The following is a 13448-nucleotide window of genomic DNA, read 5'->3' as shown; positions in this document are numbered from 1 at the left end:
TCCCCAAATCAGTAGATGATCCTGGAGAAAGTGCTCTAAAATACAGCATCCTCAGACATCCAAATTTATCTCTATACTTAGCCCAGTTTGGGGAATTCTTTTCAGTTTGAGTGTTAATCAAATTTCTCTATCTAGTAGTACCACACATTCATCTTCTGAAGAAAAAAATTAATGCATTCAATATTTAAGAACTCCAAAAGTTGTTTCTTCCTTTTCGGTCCACTATGAACTAGAATCAAATAGAATGTTCTTTGTTGTATAGGCATTCCACCAGTCACCTTCACAGACAACGGGCTTCCAAAGCTTTGTGAAAACATGAAAAGATAATATTTTCCCATGAACTTTCTGAAGCACCCTCCTATTTTTAAGTATAAAACCAAAACCAGCCCTCCCCTCAAACTTATTAGCTTAAGAAAAACTTTTATGAAACATCATTTGCAAACATTTTTGTCTGTAGCAGTGTACATCATTTGGAATAAGACCATTTTGTTTTGGTTTATATCTTTCTGAGGTAGAAAAATATATACTAAAGTAATTTCACATTGAAAACTTCAGAGAATGAAAACAAGTCAATGTTCATGGTTTACTATCATCCTCTTTTAAAGGTATCTAAACATTTATAAACATGATCTAGATATAAAATATAGCATTATCACAACCCGGTTGTTTTTGACAACATCCCAAACATACTCACATTTTCCCTTGGGAAAGCGATAGAGTTGTACAAAGATATGAAGGTTAGGGTAAGGCTGAGAGAAACATTTGCGTGCAACACTTACAGTGAAAAATACGAAAATCAATGTATGGATGAGATCCTCTTCTTTCTGTTTCAAATCCTGCTCTACTCCTTACACGTACATCTCCTGGACAGAATCGAGAACAAAAGGTAAGTTTGGACGGCCGCCCCTTGAGAAGAACCTTCCACGTGCTAGAGACCTGTGACATCAGACTCAGACTAGCGGTTAAGAACTGACTTCTCTTTATTATTAAGCATCAGCTACATTAGCTTAACAATTAGAGGGACTTACAAATGTTCAGCACTGCGTGGTAAGGTTTGAGAGGGAGGATTAAAAAAAATCTTATCCAATAATAATGAGAATTATGATGCATTTTTTCAGAGTCAGCCTTCTGAAAGATGAGTATCAGTACCCAAACCAAACAAACCAAGCAACTGCCGTGGACTTCACTCCAATCCCAGGACGGAATAGACCTGCTCCTGAGGCTCCCCAGATGGGGAATCTTTCCATGAAGAGAAGCTTCCTTTTCTTCCATGGAGCGGCGGAGGGGTTTGAACTGCTGACCTTGTGATGAGGAGGCCAGTACTTAACCCACTACACCACCAGGGCTCCAAAGATGGGTATAACATCTCATTACTCACGTGGAGTTAAAAAAAAAAAAGCTGCCAGGAAATAAAGTCTATTTTACAGAAGACATAAACCCCTCAGTGCAAACACTTTTAAAGCCACTATAAGAGACCAATCTTTATGTCTACTCTGTGCATAACACTGGAAACTAGGGTTTACATGGGATATGAGGACAGAGAAATACCTATTCTCACATACCTTATACTTTTGGAAAACGCAATGAAACGCTAACTATTTTGCCCTAAGTGTTCAGTGGGATAAAATATTTTGTTATTATTCCTTTAGTTGGTTCTTAAAATGTGTTCTTGCTCGTACCTGCTTTCAGGTCTGCCTCGCTCTTCAGCAGCAGAACCACAGCGCCATGCACCAGCCTCTGTGGTGTGCATCGTGTTCACAGGAACGATTGTGTTTGCTTCTCCAGCCAACACAGGGGTCTTAATTTCCATTTTACAAATGTGAAAAACTGAGGCTCATGGAAGTCGCTGGAGTAAAGAATGGGCCAAGACTCAAGTCCAGATGTGTGAGCTTCAAACTTGGCACTGTCTCCAGCCTCTAAATTCATAGCCTAGAAATCGCCAGTAGCTAGCGGTGCTTCCTGCCCAGCAAACACCGCTTCTCACTCTTTGAGGGCAGGCCATGATTTCCTTATCTGCCACGATTCCATCCCATAATAAATATGGACTGAGTATCCTAGTATCTTTAAACTCCATTTCCCCCAGAACTTTTTCTTTTAATCAAAAGATCATTTTATTGGGGCTCTTACAGCTCTTATAACAATCCATACATCAATTGTATCAAGCGTATTTGTACATGTCGCCATCATTATTTTCTAAACACTTACTTTCTATTGAACCCTTAGTATCAGCTAGGAACTTATTTTATTTGGGGCTCTTATAGCTCTTATAATAATCCACCCATCCAGCCATTGTGTCAAGCACATTTGTACATATATCGCCATCATCATTTTCGAAGCATTTTCTATTGGAGCCCTTGGTATCTGCTCATAATTTCCCCTCCTGCCCTCATCCTCCCTCCCTCATGAACCCTTGATAATTTATAAATTATTTTTATTTTTTCATGTCTTATACCGACCGCTGTCTCCCTTCACCCACTTTTCTGTTGTTTGTCCCCCTGATTGGGGGAGGGGGCGGCGTTGTAATACGTGGATCATTGTGCCTTTCTCTTCCCCCCACCCCACCAACCTCCTGTATTTCCCCTACCTTCCTGGTATTGCTACTCTCATTATTGGTCCTGAGGGGTTTATCTGTCCTGGATTCCCTGTATTGTGAGCTCTTATCTGTACCCATGTACATGCTCTGGTCTAGTGAGATTTGTAAGGTAGAATTGGGATCATGAGAGTGAGGGAGGAGGAAGCATTTAGGAACTAGAGGAAAGTTGCTTGCTTCATCGGTGCTATACTGCACCCTGACTGGCTCGTCTCCTCCCCGCGACCCTTCTGTGAGGGTGTCAGCTAGGAACTTCTTGACGCTCCCTTGCACATCCAGCAGTGACATGAGCTAATCAGGTATTTCATGGTCTCACTTTTGTTCCTGTTGGTGTTCGTCTCCTTAGTATTTAATGACTCTATATTGCCTCTGAAGAACACTCAAGATGAGGTTTTTTTAATGTGTACTAATGCATGTGTTTCTGTTATTAAGCCACATGCCTCTCTCTATTCACATCTCACAAATACCGATTTTCAGACTCCATACTTCAACATAATACAAACATAATACATACAGTTGATGATTAAAGTTCTTTTTTCCCTAATTTTATTAATCATTTTATGGGAGCTCTACCAGATATTATAAAAATTCATAATTCAATTAGATCAAGTATAATTGTACAATTGCTGCCACCATCAGTTTCAAAACATTTTCTTTCTTCTTGAACTCACTGCAGTGATCAAAGTTCTTACAAAAGATAATTCCACTTCAAATAACATTCTATATAAGCGAAAACCACCCAAATCTGTACAAAATAAAGAATGCTTACCCAGCATGCGAATGTACAGTGCAGTCTGATCAGAACTGTCATAGGAAATAGCTCCACGCCTCTACAAATAAAGATAAGACACGTGTGTTTTTAATGTGTGACGATTATATTGACAGAAAACCCAACAAACGTGTACTTCGTAGGTAAAGCACTATGCAAGAGGTCTGGGGTGTATAAGCAATACTAGATAGGGTCCTGAACGTGAGCTCCCCAGTGAGGGTGAGGAAAAGGAGTATAAAACAGCACGGTTGAGTACCAACATGCGAGTAGACACAAAATGAGGAGCCTGCAGCAGCCGGCAACTTGACCTGTCTTGGTTCAGTCAGAAAAGGTCGTTTGGAAGAGATTTAAATAGACTTCTAAAGGATTAATCGTGCAAACCAAACTCACTGCCCTCGACTTGATTCTGACTCATAGCGACCCTACAGGATAAGGTACAACTGCCCCTGTGGGTGTTATGGGGTAGAAACCCCTCGTGCGAAAGCATGGGAAAAGGGAAGGCCAGGACAACCCAATGAACAGGAGCGCAGGCCATGGGGCCCCGAGCACTAGAGATTGCTAAATCCTCTGGTTTTCTGGAGCAAACAGCAGAGGAGGAGCAGGTAAAAGGCTCTTGAAACCAATTGAGAAGTCATAAGGGATTTAAGAGTATGTAAAGTATTTATCAAGTTAACATTGGTGGCCGTTTGAGTGATAGATTGGAAAAGGAAAGATAATAGATATGAAAGCGTAATCTACTAAAAATGGCTTGATGACATAACAAGGAAATCCAAAACAATTCACAGAAGATTATGAGCCCGCTTGGAAAGAAGCTTTCTGCAGAAGCAGAGCTGCGCACGAATGAAGAATTGATATCTCCCACATACGTACTTTATTGTTCCCTCCATCTAAACATGAAAAAATATGCAAGCAAACAAGAATGATCAGACAGTTGACAAAACTCCTTAGTTGTAAATAACTGGGAAAAAATGAAATATCAAACGTCTCAGAGGCTAGCAAGAAACAAGAGAATAGGCCCCTAATAAAATGTAAAAAAAGAAAAGAAACAAGAGAATGTACTATAATCAGCTCGATGGCTATAGGTTACTTAGTGCGACTCCATCAAACAGAAAACTGGCGAGCACTAAAAAGGCCGTATTTAAAAATGTACCTCATTAACAGCATAGTCATAAGAACCCAAACCATAAACAACCCATGTCCACCAGCTGATGAATGGCTAACTGACATGTGGGCCATCTACACCAGTCGTCTCCAGAGTGGGTGATATGTGCCCTCTTCTGTGTGTGTCAGGGGCAGGTGCCTGAACTATCCAGGGGGGTGGTAAGGGACACCGAGTCCTCTCCCTTGCAAAACGCAGAATCCAAACCCAGGGGAAACTATCTGCAGTTTATTACACAATGTTAGATTCAGTGGCTGCTATCTGAAAAAGGGTCGTAGATATTTTTGCTTTCCAGCTCTGAAATAAATTAATGTGAAAAGAATATTCAAATGTGAAAAATCAAAGCATTATTATACCTATATACATGCACACATACAAATACAGGTTGCACTTAAAAAACAATCTTAGCAGATAAATCCTTTCTAACTTTCCTATAAAATTCAAAAGTCATAGAAGACTGGTAAATTTGGTTACTTAAAAATTAAATTGTATATGGTAAAATATAAGTTAAGAGCAAGTCTCAAACCAAGAAAAATTAGTTTAGGAGATAGGATAAGCAAAGGTCTGATTTTTCTATATTACAGCTGAAAAATAAAACACCTTATGAAATCAAGTCAGTAGGACATAAACAAATACACTGCTCATAGTGGGGGAAGAAATAAACACAAGATACTCTAGAAACAAAATAAATATACATAAAAGCAATACAAATTGAGTTTTCCCCTATCAGATTAACAATCTCTCTTTTCCTTCACAAAACTCTAGCATGGAGTTTACGACACTTCAACACCACTTTTCTGCTAAGTTTCTGTGGAATAAATCTCAAAGGAAAAGAATCATTAAAAAAAAGCTGTTATTAAAAAAGGAAATCCACAATTCCATCGTCCTCACAGGAAATATATAATATATATAATCATGTAAAACAATTGCTCAATTGCTCAATCAAGTTCTCTCCTCAGTAACAGTCATTATCCACGCGTAAAATGTCATTTAAAACATATAAAACTTTTTATAATTGCAGGTATCCCTAAATAAAAGAGGAACCAGAATTTCACACAAAAATAATATTCCATTAATATCGCGGCCTCCAGAGACATTCCAGGACAAGTCAGAGGACCATGTTCCAATGTGTATCATTTTCCCTCTTCCAATTGTGTAGCCTCTGTCATTACTATCTATTCACACAAAATAAAATGAAATAAAAAAGTCATGTAAAATCCACTATCAAAGGAAAGTGTGATCTTAAATCGCAGAGAACCGAAAAGTACAGCGTATAATCCTGCATCACATTACGGCCCTTTCTCGTCCACCAGTGGGATACCCTGAGGCAGTCCCCGGCACCCTTTCCGAGACTCTATTTTCCTCTGAAGCAAACACGGTGGTCGGTGGCATTGTGAAACACTTGACTACACTCCCATCTGATCCGCCTCCCGTACCAGGGAAAACCTCAGAGCTGGGAGAGCACATGTGCAATAATGCGTATTTCTATCAGCCTGTTCATTTTTAGGAAAACACGTGTTATTATTGGATAATACTTTGCCATGGAAGATACCTCTTCGAACCTGTTCATGTCCAATAACAACTTGGATAGCTTGTTAAAACATTTTGTTTATATCTGTATATATATACACACACACATACCATTTTGTTATCCTGTCGCCCGTCTTCTTTAGAAAGGTGTCTAGCATACTTTTTCCCTCCAATTTAGAAGTTTTATCTTCCCAAACAGTCACTAACTAGAATGATACATTTTAATTGATCTCTTAAAAATTTAAGGATTGAGAAGGAAATTAACATCACACCCTGTCAAATAAAATAGTATTAAAAATATTGGGCTATGAACACAACCTAGATGAGCAATTCTGCCATATCCGAAATTTACTCTAAGATAAGCCTACTAGAGTAGTCTATGAGGCACTGATTCAGAGGTTGAATAGCACGGTTGCTCGTAGCTAGTCTTACCAAACACTGTGCAAAAGTAAAATTTACCTTTAAGTATGCGTCAATAAGTCACTTAGAAGCAAACTAGCCGCATTGTAAAGTACTGATTTAATACAGCTCCCAATGCCTAGCGTTGATGCTACATTCAGCGACAGCCTACAGAACACAGCCTATAGAACGGAATCTGAATGACACAGAATGCTTTTGAAACAATGGCCATTAAAAACATACACTTGAAAACCTACGTCAAGATAATTCACTGGCCTATGACTTTAAGTACAGAACGAAAATGAATATTACATCTTCCCACTAAGTATTCTAAGTAGAACAATCTCAAATAACTCATGTTGGAAAAATATGCTCTACGTTATGAATTGCAACAACAAAAATTAGACTTTGTATTAGAACCATTATTTTCTCAAATAATTGTATGTACTTTATGCAACATGTGTCTAATATACGTATTCCGATTTAAAGATGACCAGTTTAAAAGTCCACATATGATACTTTCCTTATTAATAAAAATAATACATCCAAATCCCATGGCACAGTGCTAGTCACAGAGCAGATTTCCATCTCCTCACAGTGAATGGAAATAACTCGTGACGCTTCTAAATAAGCCAGGCCACAAAGAGCTTGTGAAGCGAACTCGGATAGGTCAAAACCTGGGCGAGACCGCGCTCATGGGAATCCGTCAGCCGCGGCATGAACAAGTGTGACTGCAAAGCATCAACGAGCCACAGCCGTCCTCAGATGGGCTTTGAGCCCCCTCGGGAGATCCCGTCAGTCACTGGAGCCAGGATGGTGCCCTCTGCCCACAGCGGGTTGTACGTACACGGTAAGCAATACCAGATGTGGAACTGTTTCCCCAGTTAGTCAGTGCGTACCTTACAGACAAGCATGTTTCAAAATCAGGGAGAGGTTTAAAGGTCCAACACCTTTCAGTCTTACCCATTTCCCACTGAGTAGCATGTTATGCAAGAGCATGTATATTTCCTGGTATGTGGTAGAAGTAATCATATATTAATAACACGTGCTGAGCTCCTGGTAGGGGCCAGAAGACGTCTGGGGCTCTCCCAAACTCTCACTTATATTGCACATGGCCTCGGATAGGTTTAATTGGCCCCATTGTACACATCACTGAATAAGCATAGACAAAGTCGAACTAAATAAATGTTTGGTAACAGTGCTAAAAATGGTAACATTATAAGCAAGCAAGAAAATAAAGAAGCAGCAGCCTTGCCTAAGTTTGGAAAGCAGTTTTCTCTAACGTAGAAAAGGAGCTATTTCAGGGCGTTCTTCTGCTATATATATATATATATATATATATATATATATATATATATATATATATATATGCTTGTGTTTGGGTGCTGAAAGTATTTCAGTATTGTATCCATCCATATATGCTTGTGTTTGGGTGCTGAAAGTATTTCAGTATTGTATCCATCCATTGAATAACTGCAGCCGATCCGTCGTCTTCCCTATACACATGACAGACTTTTAATTTTTAAATTACAAAATTAGAACATTACTATTTGTTTTGCTTAAAAAGGTAATTTAAACCTTTTGAAGATTATTAAAGTAGTAACAGCTCTGAAAACATTCACACAGTCAACTAATGTTTTCTTAACATGAACTTGACCTTCATTCAATAACTTGGCAAGCTAATCCTTTCACAACAAGGAGTAAATAAAAGCTGTCTGCCTAATAAAATTGGTTCTTACAAAAGACAAGGCTTTTTCAAGACACAGACTGCATTGTTTTTCTTAAGAGACTCTTCACTTATTCAGTAGGAGGGCCACTTCAAAAAAGGGACAATTATGCTTAAAATGTTATGATTAAATGTGAAAAATTACATATCAGGGACTAAAATCTTGCTTGAGGAAGAAAATGGACTTTTTAAAAGCTTTGTGTTGCTTAGCAAATAGCGATGGCGTTATAATTTTTAGATTAATGAATTTCTTAATATTGAAGAGCAGAAGCTCGGTAGTTGGGAGATTTTTCTATACAAGCACAGAACTCTATTTTCATATAGCACAATCTCAACTATCCCTGCTATAAGCATCTTTACATTCTTTTTCTCCAAAAGAGAATGCTTAAAATATGTGTGCCTGGAAGGGGAATTTATTTTATATTACAATCTTCAAAGTTGAAACAAAACAAAACTTCTTTATGGAATTAATACTGATGAAAAAGCTATGTCAAAATCCAGAAATAATACCAGAAATATAGCCCTTCGGAAGGCATGCGGTGGAATAAGAATAAACATCCCAGCTGGTAATTCTAAGCTGGCAAAACTCAAAGAACTTTTAATGACAGAAATGCAAAGTGAAAAAAACACCTGACTAGCTATTTTATCTCTGTGCAATTCATAAATTAAGGATTAATGTTACAATCCTTAAAAAAATACCTTAGAGGCGATCCACTTGATAAGAATCAAGGCCAGACACCAGATCAATGTAATTCCCATTGGATCAATCTAAAGCCTGTTGCATCATCCCACTCCCTCCTCTAGCGAGCAAGAAACCAGGGTGACTTCTGAGTTTGGTAAATCAACCGCATGCTGTCCAGAGGCGAGAGCGAGGAGACCCTGGCTGACTTGAACCTCCAGCAGCTGCCTTCGCACGGCAATCACCTGACTTCTCGGAGAAGGCAGGCCCAGCCAGCCTTTCTGCTGAGCGCTGGCTGCAAACCACAACACAAGGGGTGGGGGTCAAAGAACTAATAAAGTTGGAAGAAGAAAAACAAAAGCAAAACTCAGTGAGGGCTGATCTAACAGTCACAAAAAATGTAGACTAAAGACAAGCCCCAAACAACCCTAATACGAGCAGGTAGCTTCACAAGCATTACGTCCAGACAGTTAAACATCTTAATATAGTTTACTCTATTTATGCAGCTTCAAATAGAGTGTGCCCAACTTTCTTCTTTCCCTTGCTGCAAATGATGCCTGAACTGCTTCAACATTATAACATAGTCATTAGTGTACTGACCCAGAGACAGTGCATTTTCCAATAATACAGTTAAAAGCATCTGATTGTTGAGCCCATTTCAATCCATGCATACAATAAGTTGGGGGTACATGTCTCATTCCCCTCTTATGCTGGGTGAGCTCTCTTCAGAATCAAGTATATCTACCATATACCAACTCCTCCTGAAGTCTTGGGCTACTAACCACAAGGTCAGCAGTTCAAACCTGCCAGCCACTCTTTGAGAGAAAGAAGCTGTCTGATTCCATAAGGATTCACAGTCTCAGAACCCCTGAGCAGCAGCTGGGCTCTGCTTTATGGGGCCACTCCGAGCGGGAACAGGCTCAGGGGCAGTGGGTGAGGGCAGCCAGTGCACTCCAAGCAGCGTTGATGGTGGTTCCGAGGCACCTCGGAATCCAGGGGGAGCAGTGAGGTGACCTGCGTAGGGATAGCAATGGCGGAGAGAGATGACGAGCATGGCATCTGGGTGGACGGCGGCTGCTGGCCAGATGAAATCGCCTCCAGAGCAAGGGCACTCCAAGGTCGGTTCTGAAATAATCTTCAAAGGAGCCAAATGCTTCCCGCACTAATAGTATTCTCATTAGGCAATCCTTGGAATCAGGAGGGTGTGAGTGTGTGTGTAAGTTCATTGTAGACCTGTGAAAACATTATATATGGTGACCTAAATACAATGTTTCCTAAACCGTGACCATTCATGAAAGATGGCCACAAATTGCTGCTCTCCAACCTGTGGTGTGTGACACGGGCCGCCCCACATGCACTAGGTGGTATGTACCACCGCGATGCCAATCTCTGCCCAGAGAACATCTTTATTTTGTTACAAGACTGGGTGTAGCCGGGAGAGTGCTGGGTCCCCATTTGTTCTCCATAATCCGGTAAGGTCTCAGCCACCATCCTGACAGGATGCCCAGGAATGGGGCAAAGCCAAGCCATGTGTACTGGCCTAGGTGTCAGGAGAAAAGGGGGCGGTCATCTGTCGAAGGCCAGGCAGCCTTGGTCAGTGCCTGATGGCAATTTGTAATCATTATCTACCCCTCTGGTCAGCCTTGGGGTTGCCAAATTAGCCCAGGCGAGCGGCCCTGGTTTTCCTGGTTGCACTTCCTTCCCCATCAGCTGCTCAAGAGAGTCACAATTTGAGAGAGAACATTGCTAGTTTTGGTACCCTTCTCACTGCCAAAGCAATGCAAAAACCCCACGGCCACCCTGGATTCTGACAGGGAGTTTCTGAGATGGCAAGTGTTTATGGGGCCAGGCACCTCACCTTTCTTCTATGGAGTGAGTGGCTGTGGGTTTGAACTGCTGACCTTCCTGTTAGCAGCCCACCACCTCACCCACCCCACCATCAGGACTTCTTATTTTTGGAACAGGACTTAGATATTTTAAATAATTATCCTCTTGGTTCAGGGTGAACTCTAGAATTGGCATTTTCTTTAAATCTTCGGTTGAATCGGAGCTGAGACAAATACAAAAACTGAGACAGACAGTAAGGGGGAAAAAGAGCGCACTCACTTAAAAGAATTTGTGCTGAGACTATTTCCTCCGTCTCCAAAGTCCACCCACTACAGTCAAGTCGATTCTGTCTCACGGTGACCCTGGATCGGGCTTCTGAGGCTGTTAATCTTCATGGGACCAGACAGTCTCAGTCCTGCTCCTGCAGGGCCGCTGAGGGTTTCAAACTGCTGACCTTGTGGCTCGTAGGCGCTGGTAGCCTACTACAGCACCGGGGCTCCTGGACAAGAGCCCGAGCAGAGAGCACTGTAAAGTTGATCAACAGGTAACATATTACCTTTGACTGTCCTTTTTGACTTGTCCTAAAGCTGTTTCAGTTAATAAAAAATAAATGAAGGGGGTATACACGTGGATTAGGCCCCTGGTGAATCCCCTCTGACCAGGGACCAGGGGTGTAACCTGCCTTGCCAAGGTGCAGAATATCCTGGAAAGTGGGTTGCCAGGAATGTAGTTAGGTTAAAACATGGCACCCTAATCATTTGATCACCTTTATGATCTATTTTAAATTTGTGTTCATTTTTAATATTTTCTGCTTTCTTTTCAGTTGAGGTTTTTATCTGTTTACTTTGTTATTCTTATTAGGTTTTCAAATATTTTGCTGTTTATGAAATTCCAGATAGCTAAATCTGTAGACAGTGGCTGGATTAATGGCCCCTTGGGTTATGGCAGGGGGCATTACGGGGGGAAATGCGGAGTTAATAACGATGAGGACAAGAATGAAGAAAGTTCTACCACTGATTGCGGTGATGACTATACAGTGCTTCCTGATGTGACTGAGCTGTTGCATTGTGGGATATGTGACTTGCATGCCAATGAGACTGCCGGGGGTGGGGGTGGGGGGTGGGGAAGAGCCTGGGTTTATGCCTGGGCTTCACCGCCGTGAGCGGAGCGGCTCTGGAGAGGCTACCACCGATGTGCCTCTCACACACTGGAGTGAACTGAGGCACAGAAGAATGCCTAGCTCATGGCAGGCTCTCATCACATTTTGGCTGATCCAGAGTGAATCATGTAAGACCCAAGAATGACAATAACACCACATCCTAAGCACTCTTGCTTCACCTGACTTCTAGTGTACCCAGTCACACAGTCCGGGAGAGAGCCTGCATGGATGCTTGCTGACCAACTGTCCTGGAGAAGCCTTCTTGGCCACAATGGGGGGAGCAATTTGATTTTCATTTTCACGTCAACCTATAGGTTGGCGTTAAAAATTTTAACTTACTATTTAAATTTTTTTTACTATGTGTCTGATATTGGAATGCAAAGATAATCAAGACATAATCCTCCCGGATCAGAAAATGTCCCATCTGAATAGAAATAGCCGTTGATTTTAAGCCCCAGGCAGACAGTTCTCATCGTGAAGCCACGCTTACACGAGCACACGACAATCATCTCACTCCTTGCCATTAAGTCGATCCCAACGCATAATGACCCTATCGGACAGGGCAGGACTGCCCCGGTGGGATTCCGAGGCGGTCACTTCTGAGGCAGGTCGAAAGCTTCATCTCTCTCCCATGAAGCAGCTGGTGCTTCCGAACTGCTGGCCTGGTGCTCAGCAGCCCAGCACGTCCACACAGAGCTCATAAAAGCCTCTATCAACACAGCATTTCTCTCTCTATTTTTAAAGTTCACAATATTTCTTGAAGTAGTAATTATACTCAGAACCCTATTTCATTTTTCATGATTTTTAAAGATCAAATCTTCTACTTTATCCAGTGGCAAAAAGATCTTCCCCTAATGGAAGATACACTATTTTTCAGTGTTCTGTAGATTTCCTTTAGGAATTTTACAAGAAAAAAAAAACACAATAAAAATTTTAAAAATTTAACTCCAGATAAAACATTTTCAATAAGATGAAATAAAAATAAAAGTTATGATTTAAGTAGTAGGGATTCTCCTTTATAATCTTATGTTTATTTTTTAAAAGTCTCCTAAAATGAGTATTTTTGGAGTTAAATGATATAATTTATTGTTCTACAAGGAAATAGTGGACTCTTTCTTTCTTTTTTTTTTTTTTTATAGTGGACTCTTTCATGCTAAGGAACTATTCACTACTTTATTCCGTCTCAAAATCTGGAGAAACAGGGTAAGGTAGCAATAAAACTAAAAAATGCACAGAATACACATAAACTTTGGAAACAGACTGTGATATGACAGCAGGATCATATAAAAGGTCTACCTTGCTGGAGCTTATAAGATAAATATCCGAAAAAAATCAAATTACTAGCACATCCCACTATTTTATGAGTGTAATCAATAGGAAGAAAAGGCATGGCTTTGATTAACGGTTTTTAGGGAAGTGATCCAAGAGTAAATTTTATCCGTGGGGCTCTCTGCCACCCACAGGACACCTGTCAATCTTGGCAAAAGCTTTCAGCGATCCATATAGAGAGCCAGCATGTCTCTCTCTTGACCAAGTTAGGCTCACCTCATGTGCATTGACATCAGTGTCTATAATTTTGGAACCCCATGGACAGAAATAGTTGATCACAG

The 13448-nt window shown here is 40.7% G+C and overlaps 1 protein-coding gene across 1 annotated transcript in view; it reads right to left on the bottom strand.

Annotated features, from left to right (window-relative positions):
- Positions 1-13448, bottom strand: part of PDE7A (phosphodiesterase 7A) — a 77159-nt gene that overhangs the window by 27511 nt on the left and 36200 nt on the right. The window contains exons 2-3 of the mRNA XM_075549626.1: positions 3360-3420; positions 780-863 (exon numbers count right to left, since the gene is read on the bottom strand). Of these exons, the coding sequence (XP_075405741.1) occupies positions 780-863; positions 3360-3420 (145 nt within the window). The remainder of the gene's footprint in view (positions 1-779; positions 864-3359; positions 3421-13448) is intronic.

This window comes from Tenrec ecaudatus, chromosome 5 (assembly GCF_050624435.1).
Source record: "Tenrec ecaudatus isolate mTenEca1 chromosome 5, mTenEca1.hap1, whole genome shotgun sequence".
Classification (NCBI taxonomy): domain Eukaryota; kingdom Metazoa; phylum Chordata; class Mammalia; order Afrosoricida; family Tenrecidae; genus Tenrec; species Tenrec ecaudatus.
This window is presented reverse-complemented; position numbering and strand designations above follow the sequence as displayed.